Source organism: Ostrea edulis, chromosome 4 (assembly GCF_947568905.1).
Source record: "Ostrea edulis chromosome 4, xbOstEdul1.1, whole genome shotgun sequence".
NCBI classification, from domain to species: domain Eukaryota; kingdom Metazoa; phylum Mollusca; class Bivalvia; order Ostreida; family Ostreidae; genus Ostrea; species Ostrea edulis.
In genome coordinates this window covers 65,706,160-65,723,659 of record NC_079167.1, presented here as the reverse complement: position 1 = coordinate 65,723,659, position 17,500 = coordinate 65,706,160, and the positions used below count along the sequence as shown (strand labels likewise).

The 17,500-nt window shown below is 33.4% G+C and overlaps 2 protein-coding genes across 12 annotated transcripts in view; one reads left to right on the top strand and one right to left on the bottom strand.

Annotated features, from left to right (window-relative positions):
* LOC125670613 (cytosolic carboxypeptidase 6-like) overlaps nt 1-6,709 on the bottom strand; it is a 50,238-nt gene extending 43,529 nt beyond the window's left edge. Inside the window, exons 1-3 of one of the 2 annotated variants that reach the window (XM_048905858.2) lie at nt 6,663-6,709; nt 952-1,077; nt 47-171 (exon numbers count right to left, since the gene is read on the bottom strand). In XM_048905858.2, the coding sequence (XP_048761815.1) occupies nt 47-171; nt 952-1,077; nt 6,663-6,687 (276 nt within the window). In that variant the 5' untranslated portion in view covers nt 6,688-6,709. The remainder of the gene's footprint in view (nt 1-46; nt 172-951; nt 1,078-6,662) is intronic. The other variant, XM_048905860.2, reaches the window with a different exon arrangement.
* A 428-nt stretch (nt 6,710-7,137) lies between these two features.
* The window catches only part of LOC125669926 (ELAV-like protein 1), a 15,282-nt gene continuing 4,919 nt past the window's right edge, over nt 7,138-17,500 (top strand). Inside the window, exons 1-6 of one of the 10 annotated variants that reach the window (XM_048904775.2) lie at nt 7,138-7,419; nt 8,260-8,342; nt 9,977-10,259; nt 12,664-12,767; nt 15,804-15,957; nt 17,115-17,352. In XM_048904775.2, the coding sequence (XP_048760732.1) occupies nt 8,295-8,342; nt 9,977-10,259; nt 12,664-12,767; nt 15,804-15,957; nt 17,115-17,352 (827 nt within the window). In that variant the 5' untranslated portion in view covers nt 7,138-7,419; nt 8,260-8,294. Of the gene's footprint in view, nt 7,420-7,979; nt 8,125-8,259; nt 8,343-9,976; nt 10,260-12,663; nt 12,768-15,803; nt 15,958-16,162; nt 16,317-17,114; nt 17,353-17,500 lie in introns of those variants that run through there. The other 9 variants (XM_056163486.1, XM_056163484.1, XM_056163490.1 and 6 more) reach the window with 9 other exon arrangements.

The following is a 17,500-nucleotide window of genomic DNA, read 5'->3' as shown; positions in this document are numbered from 1 at the left end:
GTTTTGAGTACAGCTAAGAATGAAGAGAAACAAACAATTTAATAACCTGGTCCTGTTTAACGTTTTCCACTGTAAAATTGAACCACACTCTGAAACGGGGATTGCAAGTGTCTGGTCTGATAAAAAGGTCATATTCATACTCTGTTATGTAGTCTACTCTTCCAAGATTACCTAAAAATGAAATTAAACTAGCAGCTCAAAGAACACTTGATTATAAATCATTACAATTACTGAAGTACATGTAGTCGCATTTTCTATTAACCTGTAATACAAAAAGTCCTTGCAAATTACTTTAGGCCATGCATTACTAAAATGAGGACCAACGTTTGCAGTTCACAAGCTATTTTAGATCCTCCACCCCTCTTAGATCCACTATAACTTTTAGGAAAATAATTGGATCCTACTGTCCTGACAATATGCACATCTACAAATGATAATGAAGCATTGTACAAAGTTCCAAATCTATCAGAAAAGCCATATAGGAGGAGAAGCGTTCACAAGAGTTTGTGACAGACAGATCTAACGGACAGCCAAATGGATGGACAGACGGACAGAAAGTACAAAAACAACATGTCTCACCCTGAAAGACAGGAGACATAAATATTGAACCCAATAACAAAAAGTCATGTTTTCCAGTCTCAATAATTTTCTTTACAAATATTGCATGCATTAATTACTATTTAAAAATCTCCACTTGTTCTTCACATTTCAAACTTTACAACACTATATTATATTTAAAGCTCTGCACTTGCATTATTGTAAAATGTTCCTTTTATTAAATCATTCATAATTTATCAGCAAGGCCTAATTTTTGCGAACATTCAATTTGTTCATATACGAAATTATTCATGAGAATACTAATTTTGCATGAAAGAAATTCTTGTAAATGTACATGCAAAGAAAGTTCTGACAATAAAGACTAATTTATGGTGTATCACTTGTAAAACTTACCACATTCAAAACATGCATCAAAAATCAGATGTCCTTTCTTGGGTCTCCCCGTGTAACCCGGTGGAACAACAGCAAATTTGTTGACATTTCCAACAACTGGCTCATCTGTACTGTCCGATTCACTACCTACAATAAGACAATTCAAATATACCACAACTGGGAAAAGATGGAGCAGATGGATTTCTGATTTTAATATACTTGAGAACAGACACAATTCAATTACTAGCACCTCAATATCAAACTGCTGAGTGCATTTATAGTACATGTACAAATATATTCTATTTTAAAACATATCAACGAATATCTTCTAAAGGATAATTGATTTTTCTAAACTTGATCATTCCACTTTCAATCTTGGGATTGTCTTTTTATGATACCAGTATACAAATTCATTCTTGCTACAATATACCTGGGTGTCACAGTATACCTGTATACAGTTTGTTAAAATATACTGAAACAAAAACATTTGGCCAAACAAATTATTGATTGATGGCAAACCATGCCCACCCTGGTGCCTTACTAAATGATATTATCTATAATATAGCTCAGTTTACCAATCAACAGCATTGGATTAGTAAATTGTATGTAAATAAATTTTAAAATGTACTACTGTAATGAGACAGGGATGGGGTCTGTGAACTGATTGATGGGCCCCAGATCTAACATCAGGAATCTTATCGCAAGACCAAAATCAGTTGGTCTGGGTAGTAATCTCACAATAACACTCCCCAGACTCTTAAAAGTCTGAGTCCTCACCTCTCTATTATAGACACATTAACAACATGTTGTTTACATGGTTTTGCTCTGCAGCTATGTACAATTCTACACTAATCTTGATTCACAGAGATCGATATGAACCAGTGATTCATTGAATTTCATGGATGACAAAATAGCTGATGCATCATATAATTCAGTTAACAATGCATTTTTCTATATGCATGTTTTATTTAATTCAGGTGCACTCACAAGATTACCACATTCCCACACTCTACTTAATACAGGTGCACACACAAAACTACCACAATCTACTTGCAGAAGTTGATGACATATCAGCTATCTTGACGTACAGTTGAACTTTCAGTATGTCAAACAACGATATCTCGAATACCATGATATGTCAAAGTGACTCGAAAGTCCCTGAACCATTTATTCTTTTTTAAGTATTTTAACCTTGATATCTCGAATCCTTGGATAAATCAAAGTTTTTCCTCAGTCCCATCAAGTTAGAGATAATGAGGTTTGAAAGTATTTTATTGACATGAAACTCAAGAGTGAATGGTTTACAGCAATCACAGTAATCTAGGGATAGACATTAACTTTTTATCTCACTTGCCTTTTGGGCAAGTAAACTCACCCCTTCCCCTCTCCCCCCTCCTCCCAAGTAAATTATTAAGCAGTTATATCAGGTACAGCTTTGAATTTACATGGGCAAGCTGTCAGCAATGTTTCCTTGATTCCTGTTAATTTGAATGCTTAATCATGAATGCTAAATCTGATATTAACTGCACATATGCTAATAATCCCAAGTGAAATCACATTAGTTCATGCGTACATTTTTTTTCAAGTTATTGATTGTGGTTATATGATGTCATCAAATTACAGATTTAAGCTATAGCTTGAATCTTTATGTAAAATAATAGGCATATATAGAGAGAACAACTGCTATGAAACTCCAAGATGGGTCTATAAATAGCTATATATAAACACTTATCATCGATGTTACAACTCTAATTGTATATATACTGTGCTGATTTAACCTTTTGATAAGGAAAACGGCAATATAGTAGTGCAATTCAAAACCTGTCAGAGAATGGTGAATCTCATGCACACATAACTATAATGACCTACACTGCCCACCATAAAAAAGTATACTCACCAGAATAATTATAATTAAGTTACTTGCGCATAGAAAAAATGGGTTACTTCATAGATATAGATATTCCGATGCAAAATACATAATTTGTACATATAAATAGATGACATTAGGCTTTTAACTTTTTGCATCCTTATTTTTATCAAAATACTTGATTTTCTGAATTCTTGAATTCTCTAAAACGAGATATTATGCAAACCTTAACTTAGAAAGCTTATGTGTATACTTATTTATGGTGGGTAGACTGTATGATTAACCTCGCCGCACGAACCTTGGATAACATGTCACAAGTGCATTGTATATCAAAACAAAGAGACATGCCAGTGTCTTCACAACAATGAACACCAAGCAAGGGTAAATCGACCAGAGTCAATTAGAATTTACCATCTGGATAAATGAACCAAAATATAATGGGAAAAGGCAATTTGCATGGAAAAGACTGTCTGGATCCGAAAAGCACAGTTTGAGATAAACAAGATAAAATAATGTTCAAAATATCTGTTTTTTTCCAAAATTATCAACTGGATATCTGGCATCAAAATATCTGTAGGGTCAATCTCCAGGTTACAAAGTGAAAACTCTATCACTGAACTACCACAACCGGTATCCCAAACCCATTTGGTTCAAAAGTTTAAATGTTTTTTTAAAAGTAGGTCAAAGACAGAGGTCACTAGGTAAAAAGTTTTGGTACCACATGAACGGTCTCGTCATGAGGCAACTATATTCAAAATATCAAAGACCTATCTCTGTTGGTTCAAAAGATATAGCCAAGGTCAAAGTTTAAGATCACTATGTCAAAGGTCTTGACACCAAAAGAAAGACCTGGTCATGAGGCATCTATATGTGAAATATCAAAGCCCTATCTCCCTTAGTTCAAAAGATAAGCCAAGGTTAAAGTTTAGAAAAGTATAGGTAAAAGTACAAGGTCTCTGGGTCAAAGTTCTTGGTACCATATGATAAGCCTCATCATAAGGCATCTATATTTAAAATATGAAATCCCTATCCATCTTGGTTCAAATGAAATAGCAAATGTTAAAGTTTTTGATAAGTAGGTCAAAGTCCAAAGGTCAATTGAAAGGAAAGTCTTATTACCAAAAGAATGGTCTGGGCATGAGGCATCCATTAAGTTTTTGAAAAGTAGGTCAAAGTCCAAGGTCAAGGTCAAAATTCTTGGTAATACAAGAAAGGTCTTTTCAGAGGCATTTAAAAATGAAATGACAAAGCCCTATCCCACTTGTTTCAAAAGAAATAGTCAAGGTTAATTAATAAAGATTTTGAGAAGTAAGTCAAACTCCAAAGTAAAGGTCACTAGGTCAAAAGTCTTGGTACCTAATGAAAGGTCTGGTCATGAGGCATTTATATGTGAAAATTCGAAGTCCTGTCCCCATGGTTCAAAAGACATAGCCACAATAGTTCTTCCTTAAAGTGTGATGCTGTCAACACTTGACATCATATAGATCTAGCTCAATCTCCAGACATTCATCTTAGCATGCTCAAAAAAGGAGATGAAAAGCACAACAACACATAGGAACGTCAGTAGAGTAAAGTTCAACTGGATTATCATTCCATTGTGGTTACACATACTTGTTTCACACAATTCAAAAGAAATGTCTGGCAATAAAATATGACATTGAGAGAATTGGAACATTTTCTATTACCATGACAATGCCCCTGCAGATACCTCTGCTAATTCTCACTTTGAACTTGATATTAGCAGGTTTCAGAAACTTCAACATCCCCATTACTGCCCCAGTGGACATTGCTTATTTTCTGCTTCTTAAGACCAACTTGCAAGAACAGAAATTTGCTACAGATTAAGAAATTTGAAGAACAGTGTTGAAATTCTAATGCATATTATATATCGATCCCCAAGTCGAGAGTGGTTTTGAATTGCATACAAGGGCCAGTATTTTGAGAAAGAAAAATCATGATGTTATTAGAAACGCAACTGATGTTTGCTTTCGTTAACCGAAATGCACTCATATGCTTTATTTATTTTCACAATATTTTGTATCATATGTATTATCATTATGAAACTTGAAATTTAAGATAATGAAAAATTGTGATTTACCACATCAAGAAAATAAACTGATACCAACTAGAGAAACTGAATTATTAACCTCATGTATATGACTTTTTGGGCCTAGTAACATACGATTACCAAAACATCAAAGACTCTGGAATCATCAATTAATGAAATATAACAGGACTAAGTGTGACCAATGCATGCTCACTAGTTACCAATCTCAATCCTCCAGCTGTTATCTGGCATAGGAAATATTACCACCAAAAGACTTAACTATAATCTAGACCATTTTGTCTTGAGTAATAATCAATCCTGTGTTCCTTATCCTCCACTCACTAAATGTAGGTTAAAATTGGTGTGGGCCAGTAAAATTTATAAATTGTCATTAAGAAGTTCATTGAAGCCAACAAGACAAAAACAATTGCAGCAAACTGAACTCTCCATGTTTTTTATGCACAATATAGATTATATGTAGCATTGAGTTACTGTACAGTGTTTACCTTATAAAGCGAGTAACAATATTATGACAATAACAACTATAGAAAAGACTATCATCAGTCACAGAAATTAATTACAAAAAAGGTTTTATTTGCAACTCATGATCACTATTGTGCAAAAATAGACAGACAGAACACACATGAAAATTGAATAATCTGCTACCAATGCAATGTGAAAATATTCTCATTCAATAAAATCATGCTTAAAAACGTTTTACTACAATGGTATAGTCATCGACACTGATAATTAGATGCCACACACCTGCGGCATAAGTGAATCTGCAGGTGATACAAAACTGGAGAGTGGTTGCATTTTTGAATTATAAACAATATGGAGAAAATTCCATTTAAACTGAATCTCTACACTTGCTTGGGTCTTTATTCTTTCTTTCTTTTTTCTTTTCACTGCACAAAGACACTGTAAAAAGGAGCAAGTGCAGAGATCTACTTTTAATTAAACTGAAGGAATTACATCAAGTAAAAACTTCTTAATCAATATTAAAAGTACACCAACAAACTCTGTATCTGATTTGTGAGCATGCAGATTATTTGTAAGCACCTAAATCAAGAGTCTGCATCATGCTATAATCCAAATTTTAGTTTTGTGCATATTAAATGTGGCGGCCAAGCGGGTCTGATCACAGGTGCCCAGATAGCTCAGTTGGTAGAGCACCTGACTAGAGATTCAGGGGGCCCAGGATGGAATCCTAGTCTGGTCTATTGCATTTTTCCCCTTCCTGTTACATTTGGAACCATTGACCACCCCTGGACTTGCACTTGAAAGTCCTGCCAGGAGCAAAGAGAATCTGAGGGCAAAGACAATTTAAGAAAGGAGTAGTGTTGCTTACAGATGGGTTCGATCGCTGGTGGCCAGATAGCTCAGTTGGTAGAACACCTGACTAGAGATTCAGGGGATTCGGGTTCAAATCCCGGTCTGTTCGTTGCATTCTCTCCCTTAATTAATAATTGATACTATTACAAGTATATTAATCGGAACAATCATATCATCACTCAAACATCTCTTTTATGCAATACATTCAAACATTGGGATTATATTGTTCTAATTTTACGAAATAGTTTATGATAGCCTAAGTGGTAAATTTATTGGTAGGCATGCATAGTCCAGGGCCATTTATCAGCCAGGCCTGTGCACATATGCAAAATCGGGTTAATAAATGCACACATGCAAGTACTCGATCTGCCACTGCTCTGCATCCTCATATTACAAACTATCAGTGCAACTAAATGATACAGAAAAGGGTGCTTAAAAGAGACATTTCAATCGAATCATGCAACTAAGCAACTGTAAACAAACCAGAGTCGCCTTTCTTGTCCGCCATGTTCCCAAGATTCAGTGGTAAATTTATACACAGGTCAAAGTGCAAAAAGGAAACGTAGACTCGTGCGTTCACCAATATTGTGTATATTGTACAAAAGTAGGGGTTTAAATGTGTAAAAACAAAATATTTGAAATTATGCGTGCTCGAACTAAACTAATCACAAAATTACTATGTTTCATTAACACAAAAATACAGAACTTGCATATATTTATTCAAAGCACGAGTTGACTGGATCGCCTAATTTACATAAATGAGTCCGACAGAAGAAATAGTTTTTATTTATTTCGCATACAATCTTTTGAAAACTGGTGTTTAACCACTAAATTCCCATTTAGAAATTTAAGTTATGATGATATTACTCAAATCAATGATATGAGAAAGATAATTTCAAATATATGATAATTATTCTGTGACGTATTGGTTAATTAACTATATATTCTTGCCTTTATTTTTCTTCATCATTAATAGTAGATTCAGTTTGTGAGGAAGCAGCGTTGGTAAATTCCTTTAAATATATTTATTTCATTTGATCATTATTTTGTAATAAGTTCAATTCTGTCTCCGGAAGTAACTCAAAACGTGCAGGAATAGAACGTTTTACACCAAACTTCGCCATTTTTATGAAGAGACGCGCTGTTCAACATCATCAACATTGATCTTGATGGATTTCGTGCGAGCCGTGTTTTAGTGTTCTTGTGGATATTATTTGAATTTAGAGAAAATACAATTGAGGTAAGGCAATGCACTAATTATATTACTTTGAGAGTTTACAGCGTGAAACGAGTTTTAAAATACTTTTTCTCTCTCTCATAGTATTTTGAACTGTCGATATGATCTGAGGATGCTTGTTGGAATGTTGTCTGGAATTTCACGTTATCGATGACGCGAAGTTAGGATGCATTAGAAAAGAATTCGGCCTCTGTAGTTATAAACTTCTTAACTGGGTTAGTTTCCCTACCTAGACACACTTTTATGGTGTCGTATACACACGACAGTAAAACCGGCACGTGCCAAAATATAAGTTATAGGCATATTTTATGGAGCATTTGCAGTTACTATATATATACGAAGTTAATGTTAAAATAAATAAATTATTGAATTCTGAATTAAATTTGGACTTGAAAAACACTTCTTTGTTTGACAAAATGTTCACATACATTCAATAATTTTGAATGAATTTGAAAACATCACCTTTCCATTAGCTGAGACTGTCTGTAGTAGCCTCGTCACGGTGACAGGTCGCTCGTGCCGTTCGCCTCGTCCGACGATTTGATTGGCTAACGGGACCATCTGGAGGTGTTGACAAAGAATTTCCTCTGGGACACTATCGATCCCAACTCTATAGACTCAATTCAATATAAATTCTTTGTGCTTCCGAAACAAATTCACTAGTGTCAGTTGTTACAAAGAATGGTGGAAAACATTTGGTGAAAAAAGGTTGACAATATTTGACTTACTTTTTTTCTACTTTATAATTTATTTTTACAATCTAATTTTATTGTGTTAATATTCTATTCTAGTTAATTTGTTTCAAATGATTTTATTTGGATCTTTTTTGATTTGTTTTTTCAGTTCAACTAAAGTTAGAGCAGGAAAATTCAAACAGAATGATTTCATTTCCAAACTTGATGACTTTACCCCAGCAACAAAAACTAGTAAGTTTTTGATATATATTTTGTAGTTGATCAGAATTTTAGTTTACACTCTGGTATATAATTTTATTACTTTGCTTTGTATTAGAATAACAGATGATGGATAATGCATAATTAAATACTGATTTTATTTCTACACACACAAACCATGATAACATTGTCTCTAAACAAATAAAAACATAATTTCAATGGTTTGACAGATGTTTCAAAAATAGATACACTGTACAGTTTGAATTAGTTTATTTTGCAATCTTTGAAACTTATTCTTTTTTAATAGAAGGAAAGCATGTTGAACTATACTTTTGACATGCAGGGAAAAAATCTTGTGCTTTGTATATATATTTTTTTTAACTGATGGTGATAAGATTGTAAGTAAAGTTTAGCCACTGTGGCAGAGACTGAAGTTGTGGGTTTTGCTACAAGTTATGGATATCAGATTAAACATCTATCAGTTTCAATAATTTCTTTGCTGAAAGAACAGCACTGAAGAGGTGAATGGAACAGCTGTTGTTCAAGGGTGTGGGTGATGCAAGGCAGAACTGAATACAACAATGTATTGGGGCTATTGTATGACAGCTATCTTTTATTGTGAAGAATTTTGTTAAAATGTTTATTGGCCATCACTCCATTGAATTTGGATATTAAATATTTCTTCCATAACATTTTGTTCTGAATGAATTCATTATTCTTTAACTTAGATTATCATTAGATAGGATTCTAGATTTGGTAAAGTTTATTTGGTTGGGGGTTTTTTTTTGTTGGTATAGTAAACATGAAGATATTGCCTATAAATTCCAAGAATAAGATTTGAAACGAGAAAAAAAATAGCTGCAGAATATGGGGTTTTCAAGATTTTCATATACGTACCTTTACATTTGTCTATTGTTTAGCTTGGGACATAATGAAAATTAACCCACTATAAATTATGATAGATTCCTTTTTTAATATATATATGTGTGACTATAAAACAAAAACCTCCAGATTATTGTGTAAATAATCTCATGTGGTGTAAGAGAATACTTTTCAAAGGTTCAAGTTAAATAACCATGAATCTCCAGACGAGAGCAGATGATAAATTTTCCTGTACAATACCTTTTATGTTGAGGTAAAGGACAGCTGTTGCTCTGAAATAAAGGTTTTTAACTGAAAAAAATAAAGGGAAGGGTGACATATTGAGTTAATAGCCATTGAAACATCAAATTCACTGAATTATTTTGCTGTTGTTTGCTGAATTAGGTTATACTTTTAACATGCATAATTATGATAATTGAAAACACAGGATGCAAAATAATGAAATTAGTCTTCCTTATTTTCCATTTTAGGCACTGTCTTGTGTCATTAATCTAACATGTTACACTGACAAACTATTACCCATATTCAATGCATTATAGAAATATATAACCCATGTAAAACTTAATGAAATATTAATATCTAGTAAATAACTAGTTACACAACTAAAGATTCTCTATCTAAATAAGATTTAGTGTTGTTGGCCTTGAAATACAAAGTATCAAATTTACCAATTTTCTTGTGTTTGTTTTGTATTGTTACTTTGTTGATGCTTCAACCATGTCAACCATTCAAACTTTTGCCAAATGTTACATGAGGGAGCTGAAAACCTACTTCTCTAATTATAGATATCACAGCCCTTGCCTGATCTTCAGTCCCTGGATCATCATCCGATCCAAAGTTTGCATCAGAATGGTGGCACAACCTCGCCCTCCTCCACAGGGTCGCAAAATGATGATCGACCTAGCAACACAAATCTCATCGTTAATTATCTACCCCAAACAATGACCCAGGAGGAAATCCGTGCTCTCTTCTCCAGCATAGGTGAAGTTGAGAGTTGTAAACTCATCCGAGACAAACCTACTGGTAGGTTTTCACCGTACGAAGTGCCAAGCCACTTGACCACAGCGAGTAAGGATTTGTGTGCAATTTTTATTTCTCAGCTCTAGATGCTCCCATGCTGAATAGAATGTTTCCAGAAAACTGAAGGAAAGATATCAAGCAAAATTTTCATGAAGATAATTACAAAAATTGCTTCAAAATTTCCAACACGTAAAAGTGGTCATTTGAGGAAAATTTTATGCAAATGTTTTTTTATTTCTTTGGTTTTTTTTTTTTTTTTGGTTTTTTTTTTTTTCTTCAAAGCTTATTTCTGTTAATTCTTTTCTGGTTTTGTAGAATTTTAACAGAAATTTTTGTATTCTTTTTTACCCCCTTTTTGTTCCTATTCTTTATATATATATATATGGGTATATGACATGTTCTAGAACATTTGTAGTCCATGTACGCCAAGAAATCTCTTCAATATTACTGTTGTTGTGTGTATGTATTTATATAAATAATTTTTGGTTTTTGAGAAAGTTATTTTTTGTGGACAGTTCTCTTGATCATCCATTCTGCATGAGCAACTGGAGTTTTTTCGTAGACTGAGTGACTGATTTTTCTTCTCCTGCTTCGCTTTAATTCTTGTGCATTTCAATTCTTCACTGCTGCTGTCTATATCACAAACACACATTCTTATTGCCTTTTAATAGTTTATTGCACTAAGAACCCTTGAAAGCTTTGTGTCTAATTTAGAAGCTACAAGTATTTAAAAAAAAAAAAAAAACTTACAGTGGTGGTGGTCAAATGGTATATTTAATGTGTTGTATATTTTATTTGAAATTGTATTTAAACAATCTGACTTGAAATATGTGAATGCATTGGGTTACCAGAATATGAGACCCTTCTTAAGGTGTCCAACTTTTCATGATGGGAGTAGGGCTGGTCTTACTATAGTTTAGTGACCAGCATGATAGTTGACAACTGTAGACTCTTTCAGTAGGTTAGTTCTTCCTCTATGGGTTGTCAGTCCTGGGTCATTAAAGTACTATAATTTTCAAACACAATTCCTATCTCTATGAAAAGTTAATCAAGGAATTATTGCACAATTACCAGGAGCAGTGTTTCTATATTGACTGGTGGGTTACCTAAAGGAAACCTATTAAGGGGACTCAAAGATTAAATGTTGACAAGTTCTGGTAGCTGGACAGTTTCACTCTGTTTAGTTTCTCTACCAATTCTACTGTTTTCATGGAAATTGTTTTATTGCTGTGGTCCCCTAAACTGATTTTGTGAAATATGGAGTTCTTCACTAAAGTTATTTGATAAGCTACTTGTGCACTTCTAACAAAGATATCTTATGCTAAGCCCTTTTTCAGTTATTAACCTAGAAACACTTGATAAGCACAATTCAATTTAGCTGTGTGTAACCAAAGAATCCAGTAGTATTCTGTTTTACTGGCTGGGATCCATCAGTGGAATCTATACATGGCACAGAGTATTCCTGAAAGTGTGAGAAGATTCATTACTGGGGTTTTAACCCAAGCTATATTTCATTTAGAAACTTTGACATCTCTCCCTTTTTTCAATCTCAATTGGGTTTTTTAAATTCAATATTCCACCCACAATACAAATTGAAATATATGAGATTCAGTTCTTGAGACAAGAATAGTGTATTCGAGCAAATTTGTCTTGATTCCATGGTGACAATTGTAATGAGAAGTGGGGACGAAAGGGAGTCGGTGAAGGAATCCATTTTCATGTGTTTAATCTTGTAGATATTCAAAAAAGAGTGGTGGAAAATTTCAACTAAATACAGTGAGACCTGTCTTATCTAGACTTGTACTAGGGAAAAAAACCCCAGTAGTTTTTGCAATAGAATTCAAAGTATGTGTATTTGTATGGGTTACACAATATTTCTAGTTGCACCAATTTTGCTGTATAGTTTAGGATCATGGAAGGGGGGTATCAAATTTTGTGATTTTGTCATAGAGGTCAATTTTGTTGATAATAAAACTTGTGGACACTTACCAAATGGACAGAGATAACTACAATACACCCAGTATGGGTTGCAATAACTCTGCAGCCTACAGGAAAAATTAATATTCTACGAAAAATTATGAATACATGATTTTTATTGAATGAATTCCCTCGCCTGGTTTTTAGGGAGTGTGTGGTTCAAAACTAATGCGACAATGAAAAAGAGAGGCATGATATTTTCAGGTCCCCTCTTAAAAAATGATAGATAGATAACAGTAGTGATAATATGCAAGTTTTAGAAGCACTACAAGTACATAAGAATGTATGATCAAATATCACCTGCACATGTTCAGTAATAAATCCATTCATAGTCTAGTGTCTTAACAGCCATCTAGATTTGTGCAAGAAAGTAGTATTAAGGAAAGAATTAAAATCTGCTTATATTGATATTTATAGGTATGTAATTTATATTTGAAAACATGAATTTGATATAAATGCATTAACTGAATTTCAGGACAGAGTTTGGGGTATGGATTTGTTAACTACAAGAATCCTGCTGATGCGGAGAAAGCCATCAACACATTAAATGGACTACGTCTGCAGAACAAGCTCATTAAGGTTAGAGAACCACACTAGCTTTTTTATTTCCTGAAATATTTTAGCAGTATATCCCAGGGTAATGGTTTCAAAATAATTTTTTGTGAGAATTGATTTAAGACGTCCTTTTTATGTTATGAAGCATATTAATTTGATTGCTAGAAATAATGTAGTGAGCAACAGCTTTGTTTATTTTGTAAAACAGTTGATTTGCATCATTAATATGTACTAGATTTTGATATGAAGGAAGTGCACATACGGTAGAATATACAACATAGCTGGGTGAAATTTGACTAAACTTGGTAATGGATCAAACTAACTCTTTTGATTAATTTCAGCTTTTTATATACTTTTTAATATTTTTAAAGATAATTCTTTTATACCGTATAAATGGAATTTTTAGCGAGACACAAATTTTGCGATTCCCCCAAAAAATGAGAGCTAGAGCTGATTTTAGCAATTTCATAATTCCAAAAAAGACAACTATTACCTAAGATGTGGATAAATTGTTAGCGATCAAAACACCCTTCCTAATAATTCCAAAATTTAATCCTCACTAAAAAATTCTGCATATACGGTATGTTTTTATGATTTACAGGAGTGTAACAGTTTATAAATCTCAAAGTTTTATTTTGTATTACATATTGAATTACGATGTATTTTTGATTTTATTTCTAACAGCATTTGTTATAACTATCCCCAAATACTGACTGTCTCTTTTGGTATTAAGATGTGTAGTGAGTTCTTGCAGTTGAGTAGTGCTTTCACACTGGTAGATGAAATATGGTATTCTTATCTAGGCCAAAAAAAAATATATGTTGGTTTCCACTATCACCTAAAAAAAAAGTTGAAGGGTCGGTAGGTAGGTAGGTAGCTTTTCTTTTCTTCTTTTTTTTTTTTTTTTTTTTTTTTGATTTTATAGCTTAAATTATTTTTTAATGATTTAGTATTCTACTTTGCATAAAACAGTGATTGTCTAGTAATCAAATAAATGTTATATGATGAATCAAAACATTTCTTCCACTGTACTGTAAACAAAAACTGTTCCTGTGTTTTGGAATCTGTTAGTGCATAATAAATAACTTAAAAAGTCAATAAATATACTTTTGTTGTAGTGATGACATTTGCAAAATCTGAGAATGGAAAAAAATGTGTTGGGGTCGGCAGAAATTTTTAGGGTCGGTTAGGAAAGTGGAAACCAACATTTTTGTATTTTTTTTTGGGCCCTATTATAACATCTATAAATGGAATTGTGAGGTGTACTGATGACTTGGGTACTGTAGGAGTTGACAGTACATGTACAACATATAAAGGGTTCAAGCATTTGAAAGTGAGAAGTTTGGCACTATTTTATCATACTACCTCAAACATGCAACATCTGTCATTGTGCAGAAAAAGTTTTGACCCAACAGTGTATGCAGTTAGTGAGTTGAAATGTGTTGAACAGAAGGTCTTTTTCCGATGAAATTGTTTTTCAAATGTTAAAATTTTCCATTTCTATACATTTTATATAAGTTTAGGGTAGGATAATTTTATGTATACATGCATGCACAAATTGCATATCAAAATTGTTTCTAATATCATCAGATAATCTGAATTTCAAGGGGTTCTTGAGCATGTTGAAATAGCAGCACTTTTCTGAAGAGTTCCCATAACACGCTGTGTTGTTGTCTGGTAGAGTTTGGTTAGGGGTTTTTTCTTTGGCAATGTTTGGCTTTATTTCACTCCTGTTGGTAAATATTCTGATTAAAACTTCAGTCAGCATCAGGATTTCGGGATTCTGATGCATTGTCGGTAAATATGTGCACAGGTGTTGCACTGATAAAACTTAGTAATGCAATTTATTTTATGAATAAATTTGAATACATGGATTTCTTGCCAGAGCAAGATCTATTAATTTAAATATGCTCATCATAGAAAATACACCCCATGCCATTTCAGAATGTCTACAAATTGAATCTTTGCAAATGCGTTGTGATTTTTTTTTTCTTCTTCAATGCAATGTTAATAAGCAGAGAATGTTTTTCAACATTTGAGGACATGCCTCCACAAACAGCAGAAGGTAATCTACTGTGAAGAACAACACACTATTCGACCATGGAATCGAGGCTCCCACTAGCTTTCTCCCTCTCCAATCTACCCTACGATATTGTTCTCTGGCATGAATTGAAAAATAGATTCCCATTTGTCAGAATTATTGGAAAATAAACTTGGAGGTTCAGAGAGATTTTTGTCAGTCCATTCTCTATAGATTACTCTCCTTCAGCCAAAGCAAAAAGAAAATTTATTGTGCAAGCAATTGCCCTCTGAATGATAAGCATAAGACTAAATATGTTATACTTTAAACATAGAATGGTTTAACCACTAACTATTCGTGTAAAGTGTTGATTGGAAATTTTATCATTGTGGTATGCTTTGATGTTTTTTGCAACCATGACAGAAATCCCTTGTTTACAATATTTTGGAGCCCTTCAAATCTAGTCTGTGGGTCTCTATGGGTGTCCATTAATTAAGAAAAACACATTAAAAAAAATAATCTGCATGCAGCCGGATGGAGTCTTAGTAAAATGATATTTTATGTCTTGTATGAAAGGAAATGATTCATTTTTAACTTTCATTTTAGATACTTCAAATATCTGTTGCAATAGCTTTTAAATTTAATAAAAGGAAATTTAAGGAATCCATTCATAATAATAATAAAAAAGAGGGGGGGGGGGATGTTTGACTCCTTACAAACCGTGTTTAATTAAAGATTGATAAGGAATTTCAAATTTTTATGAACATAAAACTTTTTTTGATTTGATTTTACATATTGTCTTATAACAAGCAACATGTATTTTAAACACTTAAAAAGCTGCCATTTTGGGGAAGTATTGAGTTAAATGGAAGTTGGGCGAACTTCTAAAAACCTTTCTCTTTGTTCAAGAATTGATTTTCATTCATTGTTATTTTATCATTTTTCGACTTTTAATTTTGTCATTTACTTGTTAATTTTTTTTCTATTTGTTTTATTTTCTGTGTGTGTGTGTGTGTCAATTTTCATTTCCTTACTTTCAGGTGTCTTTAGCAAGACCAAGTTGTGAAAGTATTAAAGGGGCCAATCTGTATATATCGGGGTTACCCAAGAGTTTAACCCAACTGGACCTAGAGAAAATGTTCAGTGATTGCGGACAGATCATTACATCCAGAATTCTTTATGACCAAAATACAGGTACTAAGACTGAAACTCAAGACTACAGTGGAGGCCCAAAGCTGCCAGGGTGGTTCCCCTTCCTGTGTTAGAGTATTCCTCACAAAATGCAGACACTTCCTTCCTCCCCTCACAGAAGAGTGCATTAGACTTAGAGCTGCCTTAAGCAGTTTTGTTTGGTAATCTTGGTAGGGATTGCTTTAACACTTCTCCTTTATCCTCCCAGGTGTCACTTGCTCGTCCAAGTAGTGAAGGTATAAAAGGTGCCAACCTTTATATCTGTGGCTTGCCCAAGTCTATGACCCAACAAGAATTGGAGGGATTCTTCTCACAATGTGGGAAAATCATTACTTCCAGAATTTTGTATGATAATAACACAGGTTAGACATGCGTTTAGTTTCTGTTTCCGTGCAGTGTTGTCTGCTTGCATGTTGTATCAAGGATTCTTTTCATAGAATTCTGATACTAAATGCAGGACTGACTATTATGTGACCTGTTTGAGTTTCTTTCAAGTTTATTTCAAGTTCCTTACTTCTTGGTTAGATGTTAAGTTTTTTTGTACATTTTTGAGCATTTATTGAAAGTTCAATACTGATATTCCTGTTGGCTTTTACCTTAGGCATCTTCTTGTTGTTCATCAAGTGATTAGTTTGATTGATTACTCTTATTTTGGGCCAGACACAAAACTACTTTTTGTTTGGTATCTGCCACCATTTGATAAAATGGTTATACTCATACATTCTTAAAATCATGATCACTTTGATCATCAGCCTTGTCTCATTATTGTTCCAATTGTTTACCATACTGAAATTCATAGGAAAAGAGGATTACAAACTTAATACATATTCTTAATGTTGCCAAAAACTGTAGGTGGCAAATGCCAAATGATGAACATTTTCAACTATTGCTTTGATGGACCAATGATTTGATAAGTGCATGTTTTCATCTGCTTCCATTCAAGTGAATATATTAATCTCTAAACTGAGTCTCTATATGATTGCCAACTTTATAAATATTTTATATTCATTCCATTTCATGATAAGATCATATCAAAGGTTAAAAGATTTGCCATTTTCACAATTTATTGCATTCGGTTTTAAAGTCATTTTTGTAAAATATCTTGCCTCAATCATGGTAATTGCTTTGAAGGAAATGTTACATTAAACATTTTTATGTAGGTCTTTCCAAAGGAGTGGGATTCATCAGATTTGATCAACGAGTGGAAGCGGAACGAGCAATTCAGAAGCTAAACGGAACTATTCCAGATGGAGCCACTGAACCAATCACAGTAAAATTTGCAAACTCCCCGAGTTCGAACAAGAATGGAGCAGCCCTCACACCACTGACACTGGCCCCGTACCTTCCACAAACTCGCAGGTTTCTAGGCCCAATTCATCACCCATCTAGTCGGATCAGGTTCATAATGATTTATACATTCTTGTACCAGTTTAATACTTCTTCATTCATATCATGTACATGACAAAGGGGTGACGTGCAGTTTTTTTCTCATCATGGTTTATTTTGGATGTAGATAACGAACAATGGCTGTGATGGCCGGATTTTG